Source organism: Sylvia atricapilla, chromosome Z (genome assembly GCF_009819655.1).
Source record: "Sylvia atricapilla isolate bSylAtr1 chromosome Z, bSylAtr1.pri, whole genome shotgun sequence".
Lineage (NCBI taxonomy): Eukaryota > Metazoa > Chordata > Aves > Passeriformes > Sylviidae > Sylvia > Sylvia atricapilla.
Window position 1 is genome coordinate 71,325,012 of NC_089174.1, and position 23,906 is coordinate 71,348,917.

Genomic DNA, 23,906 nt, shown 5'->3' on the forward strand with positions numbered 1-23,906 from the left:
CACTTCACCAGGCCCCTCTGCCAATCCTTTACAACCCTTTCTATGAAGAAGTTTTCCCTGATATCTAAACTAAACATCCCCTGTAACAACTTGTGGCCATTTCCTCTTTTCCTATCCCTTGTCACTTGAGAGAAGAGACAGTAACCACCTGGTTACAATTCCCTATCAGCCAGTGTGATAAGGTCCCCCTTGAACCACCTTTTCTCCAGACTAAAAACACCCAGCTCCCTCAGCTCCTCCTCACAGGATTCAGCCTCCAGACCATTCCCCAGGTCCATTGCCCTTCTCTGGATTCACTCCAGACCCTGTGTCTTTCTTGGAATGACAAGGGGCCCAAAACTGGACATGGGATTTGAGGTGCGGCCTCACCAGTGCCAAGTACAGGGAGACAATAAGACAATCCCTCATCCTGCTGGCCACACTATTCCTGACACAAGTAATATGAGTAAATATTTATTAACATTAACGTTAATGAGCCTGCCACATAATGCTTTGTGTTTACAATTCTACTCTATAAATGATCTTGCAAGTACTCACAGGAGATGATCACAGTTTACTGATGTTCAGGATTCACTTTGTGAGGCCTTTACATTATGTTATGAAGAAACCATTTTGGTGTTTAGTATTTGTGACTTTAAGATATGTATTTCAGAGGCATATTGCTCTTGCCAATTACAGACTAACTCAGGAATGTCTATCCTGTATAAGTGGCCAACAAATGGGAAAGAAAATGTCCCCTAATATATTTGTTTAAGAATAATAAAATACCTTAATGGCTGCAGTAGCAATAGTCTATAAGCTAAAAGCTTTCTGTGCACTAATGCCTATGCTTCTTGTGAATGGTCTAAAAAATAGACTTGGTGCCTAATTAACACCAGCTAACTCACTATTATTAACAATGTGTACCTTTAGTATGAAACACACATAGTGTGCTTCTTAACTCATGTCAGGCTCTGCACAGCATACCAAGGCCATGATGTGAATCACTATGGCTTTCTGTGTAGAGAGCATAATAAGAAGAAAAACAAAGCTGCCCACTGTGTACAGTGACACTGAAAGTAGCAGAATGGAGAATTGTGAATGGGCATTAGTTAAGAATAACTGACTGGCAGACTTTTAAACTGTGAGAGCATGCTGACCACCAGCCATGCAAAAATTATATAAAACAGAAAGAACTGTCTCATCATTTATCCCCAGAGAAAGATGGTAGCTCTCCTATACAAGACTTATTTTCCTCCTCCTCATTTAGGCTGGAATTTACTGTATGTCCCTTTCTACCAAGGCAAGGGAAATGTGTTGCAATACAATTTTGAAATCTTTAAAGGGCTAAATACTTTTGTGTCTGACTACAATGAAGCGAATGAATAACACTATGTGTATGGGATTCAATTCCCACTTTTATTAAGGGCTTTTGATGCTATTCTAATGAAATAAATTATTAGAAACAGGAAAGTGAAAACAAATTATTTTAAGGCTTTCTTACATAGAAAAAACGTGAGAAAGTAATTTCATGAAAACTGTAAGCACATAGTCTTTGTCATCCATGAGTGCAGAGCTTGCATTCAAACATATGAATGCAAACAAAAAAAGGTAGCTTAAACTCTTATTCAGAATTTATGAAAGTGTTTAAACTACCTACCATAACAAATAGTTTTGTAGCCAGGTGAAAACTATATTTCGAACTTGACAATGCTAAATAATGTTTCTTGCATACCTTTGTTCACATTACCAAATAAAAAGCTTACTTTGAACTTTTTCCTCAGTTCCTGCTCTTTCTTTTCTTTTTCCTTTTGTTCTTTCTTCTCTTGCTCCATTCTTCTCTTATCTTCTTTCTGCCACTTTTCTTTTGGCCTTGTTGATCTGAAAGTGCATTGCAAGGACAGAATGTGTGAAGCAAATCTTCCTTAGAGCTACTTTATCCAAGGCTGACATAAAACTGCAGATGATGAAAAAATACTTCTCCAAGGGATAACAAAGCTACAGATTCTAAACCATAATGCAACTGCAACAGATAGAGTAAGCAGCCCTTTATTACATACCTAAGTTAAAGTTTCTGTCCCTATGAGGACAACACACCAGAAAGGGTTATCTGGATCCACATGTGTGTGTCCAAATGTCTCTGAGCTAATTTTGTTGAGTATGCTTGTGAACTGGAAGCAGTCTAGGTGTTGTACTTGATGCAGCTGTTAAATATTTACCCAGGCCGCCAGCAGTTGATGCAGGCTGACCTGAAGCCTGAGCAGCCACTGGACTGTGTTTTTAAACCTGATTGCAACCGATTCCAGCAGCCTACACAAATGAGTCAGCCTTCTGCACTCATTTCTTCACACCAGGGTACACTGCATGCTGTGCCTCATGTATTGAAAATTACTGGGTTCTGAGAACTTGGGATGGAACCAGGACTAGATCTCCAGTTCTGCGATTTGGCTGGAAGATCTATGTTGTAGAAACCCTATGGAACTGATTATTGATTAAGTGAGCTTTTTTTTTTTTTTTTTTTTTTTTTTTTTTTTTCAAATACTTCTGCTCAACGGGCTCAAATTGCTAAAAAAGAAGCCTGAAATGAGGACCACTTGGGTTAGAAATCAAAGGAAATTCAACAATAAATTTTTGCTGAAAATTGTTATACAGCTGAAATATTCTACATCAATTTATTCAGAGGGAATTAGAGTTTTTCTTTGGCTACTGTAATACAATAAATCCCATACATTTATACAGGAGAGTCATCAAAGGAAAGATTTAAATGGAATAAGAATAAGCAGATCTTGTATTCTGTCTCTGTAGCTATACTAGTTGACTAGTTGACTCAGGCAATGAAAGTTGTCAGTCCATCCTCTCATAGGAGTTCTAAGACATTTATCTAAAACGCAATTTTAAAAAAACACAACAAAAGATCTGTCTGGGACCATAATACCTTGGGACTGACCTTATTTTTCCTCCTAGGCTGTAATTCCAACCAGTGGTTCAGACATACTTCTTAGATCAGAAGTCAGAATTCTCTTATCTTGATCACAAATACATTATTTAATTGCAGGAGTTTTGCCATGCTAAGGCATGGCAAGTCTAACTGGGAAAGAACTTGTGACCAACCAAACTTTCTCCGGGTGAAATGAATGAAGACAGTAATCCCTGGCAGGGACTGCAGTGGAATGACAGTTTTGTACCAGATGAAATACATTTCTTATAAAAGATAGCTTAGATAGATAGAAAAGATACGATAGGTTAAAGAGTTTAAAATTACTACCTGATGTCATTAATGTCTTCATACATCTCTCCATCACTTTCTTGACCCTATAAAAAATAATCTATTTTCAATGGTCTAAGTACAATTGGAAAAAACATGAAGAAAATTGGTCTGCTATATAAGCTTTATAAAAATTTTATAAAAAACATTTATAGCAAAATGCAAATACCTTTATTCTTCCCAAAACAAGTTACTCCATTATTCAAACACACTATTCTTTTATTTCTGCTATTTTTTTTACAATATCACACCTATAAAGACTTGGATTGTTAAAATCACATGAGCACATTTCTTAATTCAAAGTGGATGTTTTAATTGCAAAGTGTGTCCTGTAAAGTCTTCATTATTACTGATGATTGCACTGCTATGATGAAGGTATCAGGGTTAGCCCCATTTAAACTGGAATGCTAAGGATCTAAATGGGACTCAGATTAGGATCTGACAGATTGTCTTAGTCCTTCTATAGCCAGGGGTTTGAACATACTGATAAAATTCTGTGATTAACTGAAATATTCTATTACTAGAATGAAACAGGGCCATTATTTCTATTATTTCTGGAAAATTCAAGTGAAATGAAATGTCAGTGGTAATAAATAGAAGGCATAGTTTTGCATTTTATTTATTTTTTAATCAATTTTTGGTATGTAGCCAGCTTTGATAATTTGTTCCAGTTTACTCTGCTTCCCTGATTTTATTTCTATCCTTCACAACAAATAATTGCTTCTACAACTTACTGTGAATACACTGGATTAAATCTGCAAGTAATTGGCTAATGTCTTGATGAAGTTTTACTAAATTTGTAAATTTTTTGCTAAAAAAGGATAGGTTTATGTTGGTGGATAGTACTTACCGTCTGTGTATTTCCATGACCTACAGGTACAAAAAAATAAAACCAGGATATTTATTCTTTTCTTGTACAAAAACCAATTCATTCTAGCATTAACTATTTAAAACTGCCTAAACATCAGTAATGTTAACTAGAAATATTTGCAGGCTTCTGTTTCTTGATGAAGGTATGAATGCGAAATTCAGTTTTTCTAGGTTGCTTTTGCAGGACACTGTAAACTAAAAGTATCTACCAAACAGCATATTTCACTGTGTATTTTAGTCGAAATTTAAAATTTAGTGTGTATTTAAAAGTGGAAAATTTGTTTTAAAAAATATCTTATAACACTGGTGAAATTACATATGCTATTTGTTTACAAAATCACTATTCATATTAAAAAGTAATTGTAAAAAACCCAATTAATCCAAACAGACCTCAAAGAACTTGCTTGCACCAACCCAACAACTGAATAAGTAGGCCAAAAGCTCTTTTCCTAATCCAGCCTCTGCTCTGGACAGCAGGAGAAGATATTCTGTGAATCTCCTGTCTCCTCCTTACTCTGCAGGCAGGTAGGTAAGAAAAGCTCTGTTTCAGCTGCACAGCTTGCAGCGCTGTGAGTTGTGGATGGTTTGCACACTAAAGGATGCACAGTGTGCCTGGCACAGACCAAGTGCCACCAAGGAGGGATCAGAAGGCAGATTGAAATTCTTTGTACTGCAATCTGCTTCTGCTGCTCTTGGTACAGCTCACTGCCTCAGAACACAAAGTGACAGTAAAAGTACAGTCAACTAATTTTTTTTATCAAGTATAAAACAGTGTCTCCTCCACCAAACCAGACAATGTCAGCTCTGAAAGAGCAATATTCATTTTGGTTCAGGTTTGAAAATCTGATGATTTAAAGTCCCACCATATTTCTTACCAAACAAAAACAAAAAGAAAGAAAAAAAGAAGAATCACGGAACAGTAGATCTGTTAGTGGGATGAGACAACCATCTTCACCCATAAATCTGCAGAACCAGTATAATTAGTTACACAAATCACTCGTGAATACAATAAACTTTTTTTCTTATAAATACAACATGCTTACAGCTTCTCACAGTAGCCATTAATTAAACTGTATAAATGTATGCATCTTACCTTGTGAAACAAATTCAACATCATCATAATTTTCTTCATTATCCAGGTTTCTGTAAGTTTGAAAAGAAAAGACATGTGAAACCTGTGAAGATGGTTTTATGATTGTATTTTATTCACTATGTTTCTGATGCTTTTTATTATCTCTTTTACAGAAAGGCTGAACAGTCTGTTGAGCCCTATATCCTACCTAAGTACACAAGATTTTCCAAATTGTTCTCCCTGACTGTCACTCAGTGTTTCAGATGGGGCCACCTTGATCATGAGTAAAAAAGCATTGAAGTAAAGCAAAGGCACTCAAGATACCATGAAGATGAGCATGGTATGAAAAATATTATAGGCAGATGGGCTAATTGAATGGAAATAATCTGTTGGCCTTTTTAACCATTTTTTTGCAGGTGCAGGCTTCTCATACAGTGTGAAAGTACAATGTCAGACTTTTGTTCAATGCTAAACATAGCTCTGAGACTTTGACTTGTTGGGCTTAAAGACTAAACAATGCATAAGAGAAACAATGGAGTAAAGGCTAGGTAGGTAAAATGTCACCAGTGCAAATTAATTTAAATTTAAATTTAAAATGTTGTCCAAATGAGAGAAACAAGAAATTGAATATAGAATTAAGAATATAACTAATATTATCAGGGATTTTTAACTTTATAAGGCCTTGTAACAGCAGAAAGGAAACAAGGGCTGACAGCAATCAAAGAAGTGCAATCAAAAAAGGACTTGAAAGGAAAATGGGATGTTCTGTAATTGACATGATGGGGAAGCATGGAGACAGATGAAATCAAAGGTGGCAGCACCCAGGCACAAATTTTCAGGAGAGGGAAGAGTTTACAGGGAACACGGGAATGGGAGAGCAGACAGAGCATCTGGAGGTACATTTCACAGGTGTCTGATGTCAAACTTGGCTCTCATGCCTTGGTAAATGAGGAGGATACCCAGCATGGCTGCTGCAGGTACTGTGGCTGTGAGGCAGGACTGATGCTGTCACATAGCACTGATCTAGACACGCCTCACTAACTCTCCCTGCCTGCTGTTTGATGCTCTTTGCAGTACCTGCTGGCCAGAGACCAGCTCATTATTCAGGCTCAGCTCCATTCTGGTCAGTTTTGATGCTGGCCTCAAGTACTTATAACTGTCAACAGAAGTTTCACTTTTGTAGGCAGCTCTTCAAAGAAGGATGGCTTCTCAGGGTTATCACACAAGGTCACAACATGGCCTCGGTGCAGTTTCCCAACCAATGCTGAGTTTAGTTCCTCCAGCTTGCAAAGCTGCTTCCTGGGCTATTGGCTCATAGACCTTCACCCTCCTCACCCTCTTTGCCCAGAAAAATTCAGGGAAAACCTTCAGCTATTTAGGCAACTGATTTTCTATCGGTGTTTAAAGTCTTTGGATTTTTCTGGAATAAAAAAGTCTGTTCTCTAACCCCTACCCTCAGCAACAAAGGCAAAAAAAAGTTATAGACAAGACAATTCAGGGAAACAAGTGAATAGATGGAGGGTTCAAACTAATAAAAGCTAATTGTAAACGGGCCAAGTACAGGGTGGGATAAGGAAAGTAGTGTGAGACACCCCTCTCTCAGAAACCTGGAACTTATGCAGCCTTCGCCTGCTGCTGCAGGAGGAAATACAGTGATAGGTGAGAAAGGGGAGCAAATAAAGACCTTGTGGCTTATCTTCACTCACATTGTTTCAGAGACAGGCTTGACGTTTCTAGGAGGCAGACTGGGAGCTGCTGGCATCTGCAGTGATGGGTGAGAGGCTGGTGGAAGAGGTGGCAACTGCACAGTAGAGTGTGACGGAGGTACTGGTGGGGCAAGTGCTGCAGAGGAAGGCACTTTCTGTTTCGAATCTTCATTTTCAGGATCTGAAACGAGGCAGAACAGACTGTATTTGTCAAGCTTATCAAGCAAACATCTGAGGGAGGAACTTTGCTGTGTTTGATGAAGTATTGGGTAAGATATCAGTACTGCACACACCCCAAAGAAGGTATATTTTCTTGAACCTGCTCTTAGATATCAGAGTAAGAAGTAGAGAGAAGGAGAGGAGACTCTGCATTCAAGAATGCCCTATCTGTAGAAGGCCTCGAAAATGTCTTTGCCAAGTCATGAACAAGACACAAAACCAGCACATATATATAATATTTTAACAATTGTGTTTTTAAAAAAAATATAATTTAATTCCACAATTTGCTTTAAAAGACCAGCTGCAGAGTTTCATATGAGCACTGATGTAGTCTTGCTGAGTTTTTCTTGCTCAGAGAAAGAATTTTAAGGGAAGGGATGAGAGACGAAAATACATTTAGGCGTTTATAAAGAAAGGTAAATGTCTCTGAACATCTTCAAATACATTTTTAATGTAAGTTGTAAAAGTCTGGACTTAATTTTCTAGCAAACTCAGAATAGGAAAGCTTCAGCCTGCAAAGCTGCACAGAAGCAACACCCTCAACAGTCATGTGTAGCCTTAAAAACCAATGGTGCTGTGAACCTGGCACAGAAGTCACAATTACATGAGTGAGGTGGTGTGCATGTGTGCTGCACTGAATTCATGCTCCCTGCACAAACCACAACCAAACCATAGCAACCATTGCTCTGAGGGTTGAGAGAAATTATTCTACACAAGCAAATTAAGTCAGAGTTTGGATGCCATGATGTTTTTGGAGTATCATTGTTTTTTTAAGTATCATTAGTGGACTAAAATCCACCTAGAAAGAATTGTCCCCAGCTGTATGGAGACAAATCAAGGAAAACCCAAGGAAGAGGAAAAACAGAGAGAAAAAACAAATGCAGAGTTCTATTAAAATCAATTACAGCTGAGAAGAAACCCTTTGTCTTCTGGAGATGTTATTTAAGTTCACACCTGTGAGAGATTAAAATCTTGTCAGCTAAAGGAAATGTCAACCACACGGAAAAAAAGTGGCTCAAAACACAGAACAACAACGAATATTTTCTGAAGTTTAATATCAAGACTGAAAATTGCAAGAAGCTATTGAAAGAGTTTTTTTAGCTTATTTGGTGTCTGGAATTCTGTCCTTATGATAGACAGGAGAAGGGGAATTAATGACTATAGGATGAACCTTTCCATATCCCACATGGAAATCAAAGTGGAATTATCAAGCCTTGACAGTTTTTCTACTTACTACAACACAACTCAAAAATTGATGGCGAAATATTTCTTCATGGATTCTTGGACTGACTATTATGAACAATGATGCATTTTAAACCTGTTAAGTTCCTCCATTACTTAAACATCAAAATACTGATAGTTCCAACATGGATGATAGTGCAGGTGGATTCTTTTGTGGTTTCTGCATTAAGGAATGCGCATTTTACAAAAGAAGATCCTTACAATTTAAGATATGCCAAGATTAAATTTGTACCACTTATCTTTCTAACATTTTACTAAAAAATATAGCCGAAAAGTCAAGTGAAATAGCACTGAGGAGGCTATAGCAGGGTTAGCATATGCCAGCTGGATACTACCCAAAGGAGAATAGTGAGAATGAGGTGTAGAACACATGGATTCCTGAATATATTAAACAAATGGTGGTTGTTTAGGGAAACATGGTAAGACTGAGGTAGAATAAAATTAATATCTAAGTCTCTGGTAGTGAAGAAGGAGATAATTTATACTTTTCCCCTCTTCTTTTCCACAGTGAAGAGACAATAGGTAACATGTTTAAAGGCCAGCAACATTTCTTAGGAGGCATTTTCTAGCAGTGAAAATGGAATTTCCATGCCTTGGGGTCCATGTTGAACAAGTAGGATAAGTTTATGGCATGAATAAGTTCTAGTACAATTGTTCTTACCCTATACATTGGGATGGATATCAACATAGTGACAAATAACTTCTTTATATCCTTTGCAATCAAATGCTGACATCCTCTGATTGCTGTCCTGTGTGTTACATCCCATTTGAAATATTTGCTGCTATATTGAGATCAACAGCAGAGCTATACTAAAACAACATTTTGGCTAAAATATGTATTTCATTTGTTTGAGGGGTGTTTACAAGAAAAAGAATACTACAGAGTTTTTGTAGTGGTACTTGTTTGTTTAAGTTTGCTTGCTATTAAAATCTGCATCTTACTGTTTTCTAAGTTCCTCAGGCTTCAGGTTCTATTTTTTTTTTTTTTTAACCTTTGCACACAGGGTCAAAAAAGCCTTTTTATCACCACTGTTTTGCATTCAAAAGGTATTGACACCACTGAAATTAATACATACCTCAGATTTCTTTTCAGTGACTTTAAAGACTCAGCTTTTTAAATCTCTATTAAGGGTGTGCTTTCCCCATCAGCGCTTTCCCCCGCCCCATGCAGCAATTAATTCACAGCTGTTATCTCTCCAACCTGTCCAACACTGTAGAAAACCTGGCACTGGAATTCTACAGAGCATGCACTTGTCTGCCACTTGTAGTGATGAAAATTGCAAGTCATTCTTCATCTGGCCATATCTCTGCTGATTGCATCCAAGGAGTTTCAGTATTTTCTCCAATTGTCATCTCTCCTGTTTTGGAAGTGCACTCTCCTGACTATTAAACTAATGATCATGAGCAAAAAGCTTTTATTCGAAAACTTTGTAACTATAAAAATTCTTTAAGGGTAAAACTCCAAGAATTTAGAGTTACAAGCTGATAACCCTTATGCATTATACTCTTATGTCTCATCATTTTCCTTACCCAATTGTACAGTTGCTTATAACTTGATTTATTTCTTCCAGATCATTACACAACCTTGTTTCACAGGTATAGCTTACATTTCTTCATAATACATGTACAATCGCATTTGAATAAAAGCAAACTTTGCTTAAATGAGCCAAGCTTACATGACTGTGCTATTGTTGTATCTGGGTATCTGCAGATTATGTCTTAGCATGTAATTCTTCACAGTCTTTATTCATCCACAGACTACGAGCTATAATTTCTCATTGCCCTAAAACTTTTGATAAAGATGAGTACCACTGACAACATGTATCTCCAGCTGAATTCTAAATTCTAATCAAAGAAAGCAACTGGAAAGAAGTCTGGTTTTTTGTTTGCTTGGTTGGGGTTTTTTGTTGCTGTTTTGTTTTGTTTTCCTGAAAGCCATGTTAATTGATATTAATGATACTCTCAAATTTATTTTTGTGTCCTATTAGGGAATCATATATCAGTTTTTCTGTGGTTATATCTACATTGGTCTAACAAAATGTTGTGTATGTGCATAACATGCATATAACTTTTTGTCATAATACTGTATTACCTCTTGTGATAAATTTGTAGGACTAAGGTAAAATTTCTTCCTAAGTCTCTGTGCATAATACTTCTTTCATCTGATGTCTCTTGAGAGCCAAATCCTTGCAATAGGAAACTGAGCCAGGAAAAGACACCACATGCATTTTAGATTAAGTGCTTATTTTTAAGTATAAAGGCTGAACAACCTGTCCTTTTTATTTTTGTCGTTTTTTTATAATCTAACAGTAACTAAATGATCATCATATTCATGGAAGTACTGCTTTTTTATTTTCTAACTAATATAATTGACACTTCTCTGCCTTTAGAGTTTTAAGTAGCTTAATTAGTTACACTTATGACTGAGAGAGATGTAGCTGTAAAATACTTTAATTCTAATACCACAAATAGCGGAATGATTTAGGTAGGAAAGAGACATGCTGAAAGGCTGTTTGGAAAAAAAGGTGTTATAATCAGGCCTGCTGAGCCAAAGCTATCATAACATTTCAAAAATAGGGTTTTTTTCCCTATTTTAATTGAGCATTTAATTTTGAATCCAGCACTTTTTATTTTTTTTTTTTTTTTTTTTTTTTTTTTTTTTTTATTCTGGGACACTTGGTACTATAAAAGCATGCAAAAGCTCTGCGGAGGTAGTGGAAAAGCAGTCAGCTGCAAACATTCAGATCAAGAAATTAAACGGAAAATACATCCTGGCTTCACATGCCCCTGATGCACTCTCATCACAGTAAACAGTCAAGGGTGGTCACAGTGTCACAGCTTTGACAGCTAACACCTCAGTTTCCAAATAGGCTCTCCTCTCTTCTTAGGACTCTGTGTATTCAGTGCAGCACAACATGTGAAAAAACTGAGGCAGAACTGAAGCTCTTCAAAAAGAAACCAAAGAACAGAAGAAAAGAGACTGCAGGTATATAGAGAAACCTGCCATAAAAACTCCACAGAATGCCCCAAATATCCCATTCCACTGCTGCTTGTGGGATTAAACTTCTTTAATCATGCCCAGATCCTCAGCACTAACAGTACAACTATGCAGAAGAACACTGCAAAAATCTATCTTGTGTTCTTGGAGGACCTTCTCAAACAGCTTCCATATGCCCACTGGCCAAAAAGTCACTTAGATTCTTGGGAATATTTGTTTATTGAGAAGTGAAGGACACTGAAGTTGTCTTGATGCAATACTTGTGACTTTGACCCTTGCCATTCTTGGCTTGTGAAAGAGAAACATTGATACATCTTTGATAGCCAGTATGACATCTAGAGGAAGATCCCATCTTCCCTTCATGTCCAGATATTGTGTTCAACAGCAGATGACATCAGCTTGCATAAAAGAGCATAATTTCTATGCCTCTCCCATCTGAACTCAAAGAGAAATTAGAATTCCATCTCTTTTGGAACTTATGAATTCTGTGGGCAAAAGCACTGAGGGCAGAATGAGAAAAAGCCATTATCACCCTACTAAAACTTTCAGTGCTGTCCTGAGATACTTTATCACTGTGTCCTGAGATGCTAACACCATAAATATGTGGTAAAGTGGAGGGAAGCTCTAGGATTGCCCAAAATCCATAATGGAGTACACCTGGAACATTACTTGGTGGGATGGGAATCTTACGGGAACCAGCCCTCTGGTCACAGATGGTTCTCTGTTTTAGAAAATTGTAAAATTAATTGGACCCACGTGCAAGAGTGATTTTGGCTCCAGTACTAATAGAGCTTAAATGACATGTCTCCATTTATTGCCTCCCTAAATACCAGGGTATCTCGATGTATGGGTGAGAGATTGGCACACAGAAGAAGGTGAACATCCAATTATCAACCTGAGAAGAATAGAAGCTGTCAAAGAGAAAAAAACTCACATATTTTTTAGTACTCACACCCACAGTTCTACGTCTATCAGCTGAAGATACAAACACATCAGTTCAATACAATCAGTACTGCAATAGAATGTATTTATTTGGCACAAAGCTTTTAATTGGCAACAATGACAGATAATAATATTGATAATCTCCCTTGAAACAGGAAAGTATTCCGTTCTAGCAGAGTGTGGTCTGGCTTCAGCCATTCATATTTTTCTCACCCTTGGCTGGACTGCAGCAGCAATGTATACCTGTTCCCAAGGTCGGCAGCACTTCAGAAAGCCCAGAGAGCACACAGCAGCTGTGTTGATCTTATCTGCAACACACACTCTTGCAAATGCATTAGTCTAGCCTCCAGTCTGCAAACAGTCCAGACTTAACTACAAAGACTGAACTGTTAATGATGTTTAAGGTATCAGCTATAGCATTCACCTGATCCATTGCCTCGATCCAGAAATTTCTGGTCCAAGGCTACATCATAAATAAAACTGAAACTGAACAGCAAAGCACGTTCCATTTTGACTGGTCTCATCGTACCTGCTTTACCATAAATAGACAGCATAAATACACACACATATCTAAGAAAATCCTTTCTATAACAATGCAATCCCTTGCACAGGCAAGGAAAAACTGATTCTTGACTTTGCATTCTAAAAAAAACACACTTTATTTCTTTGGCTAGAGTATGGCATTTGGAGAGACCTTACTCCCTTTGACCCCTCATGCAGTGAGTTCCTGGTGTGTTATTGACTCCTGCTTTTAGTAATGTTAAGAAAACCTGACAATGAGCAAGTACCACAAGGAAATTTCAAATATTCTGAAGAAAAAAAGGCTTATAATTTTAAAATTCTTCGTGAATTTTTATATTTTTCATCATAAAATTACTTCAGGATTTTTAAAGCAGTTACACATCAGAAAGTCTTGCACTTTAAAAGAATCCTTTTACAATGCAAAGTGCTTTTGAGTTACTCTGCAAATTCAACATGCTTTTCAGTTTTACGGCAAAGCACTTCACCACTTCTACATGCAAGACCTGGGAAGCTTTCTGGGTTTTACAGAGGGTTTACTAGGAACCTGCAACAGTATCTGCAGCAGCTGATCAGCCACTTCCTACTTCATCGGTAATATGCAGAGAGCTGTGCTCTGCTCTGCTTCCCTAACCACATTTTCGTTTAGATATAAGCCATGGTTTCAGGTTTCACTATTATGCTGCTTTGGAGCTGCTTAGAGTGAGCAGGTAAACTCAAAGCAGAGCTGAAGCTCAGGGCTTTTGATAATGCTGTTGTTACACATACTGTAGCAACAAAGTTCAGTTGCAACACCGCTCACACCTTGAAAACAAGGAGCACAGAAATTTTCTGATTGTTGCTCTCCTTGAGTCCAGATCTTACTTTTAAAAATGCCTAGGTACAGTCTCTTATAAATTTTCTTTTATTTTAATTTGTTCTCATCTCGCCTAATTCTCCTCACAGTTATGTGGTCAGGCTTTTTTTTTTTTCCTCCTGTGTGCAAACAAAATTACATCTCCAAAGGGTGGAATCTTAAATGGAAAAAGCAGGAAATGAAGATCTAAGTCTCCATACTTTTACAGATCACTTTGCTGATGGTTGCTCATACATCATGAAAAAGATGATCAAAGCAGGTGGAGAATCTGTCCTTTTTTATGTAAAACTTCTCATTTGTCTCAACTGGAAAATCCTGCCACAAGAGATGCACAGACTACTTAAGAGTGTTTCACATAACGTTTAACACCTATTCTAACCCTTATTTTCTCAAAAATAGCATAGAGTTGACATAGTAAGTCCTAGGCCCCATACCTGGTAGGGGATTTTTCCCCTTGCATAAATGTAGGGACAAAGAGATGAAGAATATATAGCACATGAAAATGAGCATCTAAATCTACATTTAAGTTTGATGGCTGAAAAATATTAAGCATGCACATAGTATAACTCCCAAAAGAAGGTTCACAGTTTCACGCGAAGTACTTCAAGCTACGTAAAGGTTGCACAGGACTGAGCCTTGTGGTGACTAAATATGAGGTTAGATATTCCTAACTCTTCACCTGGGCAGTGCTGACTGGCATAAAGAAAGTTATTCCCAACTGCAGATATGTTATCACAGACAAAAGTCTATCCTTGTCTAAAGAGGAACATAAAATTAATCCCAAATTGAACTGCAGTTCAAACTTTTAATTTGTCTGCTAAAAAGCCTTAATGACTGCTTCTGGTTCTACTAAAAATATTTATAAACCTGAGTCAATTAATTTTAAGTTGCATGGTATCATTTCACATGAAAGAAAAAAGAATAAAAATTGAAAGCATTCAGAGATGGAGGACATGTAAGATAGCAATAATTTAAAACTAATCTTTTGTCATTAATTTATATTTGAAAGAGAAGGCAAAAGAAAATGTCTACCATGATGCAAAGGCAACTAAAAGAAAATGCACTGGAAAAGTTTTCTTAAAATGTGACTATTTCCTAAACTAAAAAATCATGAGGGGTTTTAAATTTTTTCAATGTGAGAAATAATTGCATCATACATAACATGGTATATAAAAATAATTTTCATAAAAATTTCCCATGCAGCAAAGTCTTGCATTTGGATAGTGGAAGTTTGCAGATTTTCTCTTCAGAATTTGCAAATAAGGAACACCATTGTTCCAAATGCACATATCTGAGGAGGGTTCAATTTCAAGAGGAAACCAATGACCTCAGGAATGTTCTTTATTAAAAGGAACCTTTTAGGATTAAAAAAAAATTTGTTAGATATGATTTCAAAATCTTCCTAAAAGCTTTACTATGAAAGGCCTAGGGATTTTTTGTGTCAACTAATACTAAATATTCATTGTAGTGTTTATTATTAAAACTTTCAAGAATGATTGGAAATTTTCTATATAAGAATTACAATGAACTATGATTTTAATATATTTTTATAATGAAATATATTTTTATAATGAAACTTATCAATTTTTGCTGTGTTATTACCCATGTAAGTCCTACCAAATGATGAAGATCTATCATGAGCATTTTTCCCTGTCAGCCAAAATATGTCTAGAAAATTACATGGTGAAAATACTTGCACCAGTAGGGCACAGATTATTTCAAATTCAAACATTATGCATACTGCATAGGTTTTACCTCTGTGAGCTGGTGAAGAAATATTTAAGAGTAGAGAGAAATTAGAATGTTCAGCTTAGGGAGAAATTTCAGTACATATCAAACTCCAAACATGAGAAGTATATGCTAATCATTCTTGTAATTAAAGTAAACAGACTACAAAGCTTTTTTTTAAAGCTAGACACCTTTTGGTTCAAGATGCATTCTCCAGTAATAGTACCAGAAACATGTCCAGAACTCCACCACCACAGTACTTCTGCGTATCAGGGCAAACAAGATATTTTCCAACTTGACATAAAGGTTTCTATAAAATAATGTGATATGCTGATACACTCTCCTGCTAAAAATAATTGTAAAGTAGGCTTCAAGTAAAATATGTATCAACTTAAAGAATGGGAAACTTTCAGCCAGTTCTTATCACTTTTGTCAAACTCTAAATTAAATTTATTGATATGCTCAGTGGTCACATAATTTTCTGGAATCTGGACAGATGTCAGAGCACTTGAAGCATTGGTATAGCAGAGATGCTTTTGTGTTGTGACTGATATAATGCAACCACATGATGAGGGTGCATAAATAGGTGTTTCTTCTTGTGGATCAAAATATTTGTACATAATAACAAGATTCCAGAAATTAAATTGAGGAAATTTCACTAAGCAAAAAGAATTACTCAGTTCCGTCAGTTTTACTTTTTTTTCTCCAGCAGCTTCCTTTCTGTCAAATCCCATGAGAAACTCATGGCTGTCTTTTTTCTTCATCCTTATGAATTTTCATTTTAATCACTACTCTTAGCATTTCTTCTCAAAGACTTCCCTTGCATGTAGTATAATCCTCAAGGCACTGTGTTAAATCCATTCAGCACTGACTCTGTTGGAAGGTGGGCAGTGATTTCAAGTAGAGCATAACACGTCACGTGCTTCATTCAGGCCGTTGCAGAGCACCAGACCTATTGAGTTATGTTATGCATATCCTTTGATTCAAAACAGAAGGGGCCTCAAAGCAGTTCAAACTACATGTCAAACTTTTTACCAAAATTAACAGGTGCACTCACATGAGTCCACTTTCTCTTCTGAGTCCTAAATTCTGATCTTAGTTTCAGAAGCCTCCACTCAGGAGTGGTTATAGCTGACTCAATGGGATTTAGAGCAATCAGCTGCAGGAACAACTCCAGAATGCATGTGTACACTATAGCAATTGTACACATGAGAAAAATAGATTTCAGTGCCTCCATCCCGTGATACAAACAACTTACATCTTACTGTTAATTTACTAGAATCAGATAATCTTGAAGGAAACAAGTGTGGCACATAAGCCATAACAAACAAAAATCGAGATACATAGGGGAAGATCTTCTGCCAATTGCAGAAGCTTTGACAATTCACTATGCAGAGCTGTCTTATGATGTTAAATTGATACAATTTATTCCTTTAAAAATAAAACCAGATGCTAAGACATTTGGAAAATGTTGCAGACTGTTGTAGCTAAGACAATAATCAAGCATATAGAGTTTAAATATTAATTTGCAATGGGTTTTGTGTACTTTTGCTTCCTTATACACAACAGCAGCAAGTTGTACTCCAAGCAATCACTTGCAAGGAAACACTCAGTGTTGGTTGATCTGTTTTCTTAGGCAGATTAACTAACTAATTAACTAACTAACTAACTAAGACACATAAGTCTCTCATTCATATTTCTCTCAGGATGGTTGAATTAACTTTTAAATTGCAGTTATTTATCTTTTTTAATGTTTTAAGCCATACTGGTAGTTTACTGTACAGTTTTGTCCACATATTTTAGCAGAATTATGTGGCAAATCCTTGACCTTTGAAGGTAATGCTTCAAAAACTCCAGAGTGGTAGGGTTTCCTCCATAGCCTTAATATTCTTTGTTGTGGAGGCTCTTAAAAATTCTGAGGAATTTTCTCCTGACTGAAGCAGACTGGCAGCATATGCATTCAAAAACTGAAGACTTAGTGTTTGTTGTTCAGAAGTTGTGCAGAGGTGTGTAGAGCTCAGGGGGCTCAGCCTCTGGCTGGCTTTGTGTGTGTGGCCACCTGTACCTGCATAATCCCACTGTGCTGAGTGTGGTTCTCCTCGGGAAGCAACATTACAGTTGTGGCCTCCCATGGAAAGCTGTCAGCAAAATGACTTTGTTTCTCTTCTTTTTTTTCTAAGACCTTGGGTGTTTATTTATAAAACAATATAGTTGGTATTGTTTCCTGAACAAAGAAGGCATGTGCATCTCATTGATTCTTAGCTGAGGTAAATATGATCTGTCAGGGAAAATTGCAGTAATGGGACATAACACAGGAATTTACTATACTGCCATGCATTTGCAGGCCCAGACGAGAATTTCCTAAAGCCTGCTTTCACTGAAAAATAGCACTTTAATAGTCAGACTTTCCTGAAAAAGACATTTGTATCTACAGAAGTTTAATCATGAAAAGCTTTTCAGGACTAGGTGAAAAATTGTAATCTGCAGCAAGGCCAAAATCAAACTAACATCCCTTAGTACTCATGCAGGCATAGTGGATGATTTAAATCCTTCTCCCACACTCAACTAAAACTGCTGTGTCAAAGCTAAGTCCTTCAGTCTCTAAAGTTTAAAAAGTACTTACTGGTCATTTCATGCTCAGTGAACACTTATTTTCAAAAACCAGTAGAACAGGTTTCATGGGAAAGGATACCAACTAAAGAAAAAGGTGTGAATTGATACTTCTGAGAAAGCAGAATTCAAACTCTGCTTTAAATCAGGTGATACAAGCTTTTCTATAGTGCAGGCACATGCCCCTTACACAAGTGTAAAAACCACTGTGTTGAGGTTTTCTCTTCTCAAAGGACAACACAAAGCCTAACTTTTGCCCTATTACCAAAAGCTCCAAAGGTTAGATCTCAGAAAGCTTTGTTGCATGGAAAAATTATTTTAATTTGATTAGTCTTCTTTACTTTCAGCACTTGAATCACAGCAGTAAATTTAACAACTATGGAAAGCTTCTGTTCAACAGGGCACAGTAATGAACAGGAAGAATCGTGCTGTGAGGCTTGCATCTTCCTGATATGACTTTGATTCTTGAAATGACAGTTAAGAAAAAAAAATACAATTCAGTTTAACTGCCCTTACAAAGCAGGTAGATTTTGTTATTTTTGTTCCAAGAAACCCATTCACAATGAGTAACTGTTGAGCTGAAAAGGATTTTTTTCAGGATTCAATCTAGAACAACAACTTGTATATCCACCAGAAATGTTCTGTGTGGACTTCTGACCACAAAGAAATGGGATGCATTAATTAAAGCCAAACAGAATATCAAGGTCTATATGCCAGCTCTGTGGGGGAAGGCAGAAGTTCAGGGACACTATGGACAGCTTCTCATGGATGTGATTTCTAAATATTTCTCTCTTGACCAGCCCCTATGACTTTGAGATGGAGAAGACCATGTCTAATCCTTCATTTCTATTTAGTTGTGTGTGAGTTTTGCAACATAACTGGAAAACCACCTGTGCCACCATGCTGAGCAGCTCCATCTTTAGCTCATGTTCCCATGACTTTCAGGGTGGTGGCTGCTCTTATCCCCAGTTAATGACAACTGGACACTCTCCTTCTAACAAAAATTCTGATATTACTCTTACAACCCTGCTCACAGTGTTAATTTAAAATGCACAGGATAAATATTTCTTATGCTCAGTTTTAAAGAGAGGATTAAAAATGCTTTGTGTCTATAACTTAATGGGAACCAGGAAAAAAAAATCTGAATAAACAATGAGCAGAACAACACAGTAAAAATTCTGCCCCTAATCACTAAAATAAATTTTAAGAATGTATTTTAAATAAATTGTCATTTCCTGTATTTCCAGCCTTTGTCAGGACTTCTCAAACTTTTAATTAGCTAAACTCTTACTCTTTTTATATAACCAAAACATTTACTGGTGCAGCTGGCTGAGAATGCTGTCTTTCTGTATTGAGATTGTATATGGGCATATTTGTTTTAAAGATACATACAAATTTGCATCTTTTGAGGATCTTGTCCTGATTTCGATTTGTGAGAACATTTCCTTAACTGTAGGGTAACAGAGGAAAACCAGTACACAGCAGCTGACAAGAAAGTACATTTTTATTACTGATACACTCCTAATCTTTGAGTGGAATTAATAGTAACACAACATATTTGCTGCATGTGACTTTAGTGAGGCTTTTTCTCTTGAGAGAAATCAGCTCTGAGCTTTTTCATGCTGCCATAGCCTCTCTGAACCTCTTCTGCCCCAGGAAGACCAGCCTTATGTGTATTCAGAACGGCTGAAACTCAAGCCATGCTGTATTCTAGACACAGAAGGTACAAGGACAATTTATGTATCAACCAACTTATGAATGTACCTGATGTACCACACGTGCACACTGTGGAGTTAGAGCATCCAGCGTCAGCAACTTTAGAGCTCTGAATCACACCCTTTCTCCTTAACTACACTTAAAAATGAAGAATCTAACTGAAGAATCTAATCTAAATTAATCTCTTTCATTAAATTAGGACTTAAATGTTCATTGAGAAAATACTCCCTGACCCAAGTTATAGCTGTATCTGAGTAGTTTTGAGAAACAGGTGAACCAAATACATAAATATTCATCCTGAACTTCATAGCTGAGAGATAGAGAATATAATTTTAATTTCTGTCCTGTATGGAAGAGACAGAAGCCTAAGTTACAGCTTTAAGGGGTTTTCTGATGCACAAGTGAAATGTTATTTCTGAGCAGAATAAGATAATCCATCTGAAATAAACCTGGTTCTAAATGAATCAAAAGCTAATACCCAAAGAAGCAAGAACAGAGTGGACTTACTCTTTTTTGGGCAGCTTCTCTGGAATGCTCCCAGGTGCACGGTGGAGGGTCTGCTGGGCTTTTGCGGGGGCTGGTCCAGCTTGAACACTGCAGGCAAGATTATCCGCTTGGGCATTCCAGAACCCTTGTCCCCATTGGCTTTCTCTTGAGGTTCACCTGATGTTCTTCCTGCAGCAAATGTCGTATTTGTCTTATTGAATTTACGAGAAGACCCTGCTTCTTCCGGCATGATTTTGTTGACAAAGATGTTCCTGGCAGCACTCATTCCCTTTTCTTCAGTGTTATCCACCACAGTTTTGGTTACTTTTGATAAGCTGGACCTGTGGCTAGTAGGCTTCAGAGTGATTTTAGGAAAATGACTGCCTGCATCTTCTGCAGCAGAGTTACTACTTTCACCCATTTCCTTTGCTTCTTGGAGTCTGTGTATATTTGTTCTAGGTCCTCCTGACTGTCTTTGCAGAAAACCACTTTTATTAGAAGTGTCTTCATTCTGAGATACCTTGTTTAGAGAACATTTCTGTGCAAGAGGTGGTTTAGAAACAGAAGGCTTGGGCTCATTTTCTTGTGTTGCAGACCGTAATTTTTCCTTAACTGCAGCTACTCTTGAAAATTCTGGTTTTGCCTCATTCTCTTGTGATGCAAAATTAAAATTGGGTTTTGGTCCCAGAGGATTTTTTTCTTTATCTGGAGGAGCAAGGAACTTGTCCCGTGCAGGTTTTGGGTTCGAAGGCTTTGGGTCCTCTTTTGACAGGTCATTGGTTTTGACAGAGAGTTTAGTGCATCCAGTTTTTTCATCTCTTCCCCTTTTAGTAGGCTGAAGCTGAACACCAAACCTTTGTGCCACTGGGTTCAGATGAGGTGGGTTTGGATCTTTCTCTGTTTTATCATCACTTGAAGGCTTGACTGCTGAAGGAGGCTTAGGCTGACCAGGTTTGTGAAGGGTGCTGGGTCCTGAAGAACACACAGCAAGTCCTTGACTTGCCAATTTCTCAAGTGCTGCTTTCCTTGTCTGTATTCCTGTAGGGCTATCTTGTCTTGGCATTTTCAGAGGTCGGCTGCTTGAGGCATCCTCTGCGTTTCTGTTACATCTCTCAAATTTCTCCATTAGTAACTTCACACGTGTCCTTTTATTCTGTAAACATAAGGAAGAGAAAAAGAAAAAAAGACAGCAATGGGAAAGTTCTGTTGCAATGTTCACCAATACTGTAAAGAGTTTCCTGGTCTGAGGCTTTAGTACTGCTGATTGGCTGAGGAGATGATACAGCTCATCTTCCTGTAGGGTTAAGAGAAGCTGAGCATTTTGGTGTATCCTTGCAGCATTTATACAATATTTTAAAATTTTTATTCAGATGCTGCCTTTCTGGCACTTCAGGTTCTTTAGGGTATATTATAACTTCTGTTTACTTCTGGAACTGTGAACTGAACACATAATAAATGTAAGAAATTACATATGACTTTAAAATCAACATATCTAAAAATTTGATTGTCCTGTGATGAGAAGCATAGATAGTACTGGAACCTGGGGAAATGTACCAGATTCATGTTATTCCTGATAACTCTGGAGAACTGCAAGCTCCTCTGCCGAAACAAATTCTTCTGTTTGGTGTATGTGTGTGTCAATTTTTCTTTCCTTTCTCAGCAATTTTTAAATTTTCTGCTCCCCCACCCTTACTTTGTCCTTGTTTCTCTTCTCCATTTTGCATCTGAATAAAACTGTGCATGTGTGGGTAGCAAATGAAGATATATGAAGTAAAATTGAAATAAATTACAATCAATACCCCCAGATATTGTCAAAGTTACTAACTTTCTTGTAAAAAAAGAAGCTGTGTAATTCCAAGAGAATAAAACCCAGCTTCATTTAAAAATATATGGTTTAATTAGTCAGCCCAATTCAGTAACTTTCAGGACCAGTCTTAATTATGAAGTGAACCCAAAAGTTTAATACATTTGAATTCTGGAAAAATAAAGCACATCACAGTTCAGGATGGGAGAAAAAGGCAGGGAGCTGCACTGGGCAGGGGCCACCTTTGGGTTCTAGGAGCCCCCTGGAGCAAGAAGTCCTCTTCCCACATGACAGCAGTTGTGATGCTATGGCAGATACACTGATACAGACAATTCGCAAGTAGGACCTGGATTTCTTGTGTGAAATCCTGTGTAAAACTCATGGTATAAAGCAGGAATGTTATAACTAGGTAAAGTTCTGAATCATCTGTTTGTAAACAAAGGAGTATTGCTACTAAACATAATAAATAGGTGTTTTTAAAAAAACCTAGAGGTTTAAGAATGAGTGTCTTAACTTACTATTGTTCAGCAAGTGCTCAGTGATTTTCTTTTTTACTTCAACAAGAGCTTCTCAATTGGACTTTTGCTCCTTTTGCCTTCCATTTGATTGTATCTCATTACATAAGTGGCTTGTTATGTTAGAGTAGTTATATATACAGAGAGACTTCTTCAACTTAAAGGTAACTATCCCAGTATTTTGGCATTGCCAAGAAATTCAGTCTTTCCAAACTGATTGTGTTGAGCTACAGATTACTTACATTAAATGTAGCCAAAACAAGATGGACATAATGAAACTTATACCCAGAGACCACACTGCTGGGTATTTTTGCACATATAGAGATGAGATGAAGAACACATTTACTATGGAGATTATCAGGGTTAAGCCACCTACTGCTGTTTAATGCATACACACTCACATACACACAATTACATTGCAGAGGTGTGTATATGAATCACTAATCATTCAAGATTTGTCCCACAGTACCTCACAAGGCACTGGTTTCACCCACTTGTTTGAGCCTTTTGTCTCTGATCTCTTTTGATTTGGTACTAATTCATGATTTTTTTTAAGGTCTGCAAAAAAATCTAGACCACCAGCGATACTGTAATTACAGCTTATGTCTGAAATCTTCAGACCTTCTAAGTCAGGATTTGATCAGCTGCTTGGCCAACTCAGCAACTCATTTCTTTTGAAAGTCATACCAATAAACTGATTTCTTTGCTACTTCTTCTGAGATATAAGGAAATGTACTGTGCAAATGGCAATACCTTTTACAAGCAAGAGGCATTCAGTATAGACACCTTTAGGAAGCTGGGAATGTGACTTTGAAGAAAATTTTATTATTATGATGTATGGTTTTTGAGAGGTTTTCTACACTTGCAATAGCAAGATTACATTAATTACATTCATACATGTTTTCAAATGCACTGAACTATCAACTACTGCCATATTAGGAGTGTCAATGAATTTTTTAATATAAAGTTCTTCCCAACACTGTGAATAAACCTTGCCTTAGTCTTGCATATTTACAAACTCAGCGAGAGGAAAAGGCACCTGGACAGGTGGAAGAGTTTACAATTAACAGTAAAGCTTCTTTCATTTACTTGGTAAAGGTAATAAAAAGAATCAAAACAGAGTATAAAACTCTATGTAATCTTTCTGCGTCTCTTTAATGTACATCACCAGTTTCTGCCTTCATAAGCTGTGCTACATTAGGAGCCATGCAGATTCTAATGCAGAGCCTGACTGGTCAGGGAGACAGAGGGGAACTGGAGAAAAAAGAAATTTTTTTGTCTGTGGCCCTGCTCATAGAGTAATCACCACAGTTTCTGTGCTTCACTTCCCAGAAGCGACAGCAGTTACCTACTTCATTATTACATACAGTAGGCTGTAA

General features: G+C 37.1%; 1 protein-coding gene across 1 annotated transcript in view; it reads right to left on the reverse strand.

Moving 5' to 3' along the window:
* Window positions 1-21,358, reverse strand: part of FYB1 (FYN binding protein 1) — a 38,783-nt gene extending 17,425 nt beyond the window's left edge. Inside the window, exons 1-6 of the mRNA XM_066338561.1 lie at window positions 20,230-21,358; window positions 6,893-7,073; window positions 5,208-5,257; window positions 4,095-4,114; window positions 3,245-3,291; window positions 1,746-1,860 (exon numbers count right to left, since the gene is read on the reverse strand). Of these exons, the coding sequence (XP_066194658.1) occupies window positions 1,746-1,860; window positions 3,245-3,291; window positions 4,095-4,114; window positions 5,208-5,257; window positions 6,893-7,073; window positions 20,230-21,334 (1,518 nt within the window). The 5' untranslated portion in view covers window positions 21,335-21,358. The remainder of the gene's footprint in view (window positions 1-1,745; window positions 1,861-3,244; window positions 3,292-4,094; window positions 4,115-5,207; window positions 5,258-6,892; window positions 7,074-20,229) is intronic.
* Window positions 21,359-23,906: the final 2,548 nt, after the last annotated feature.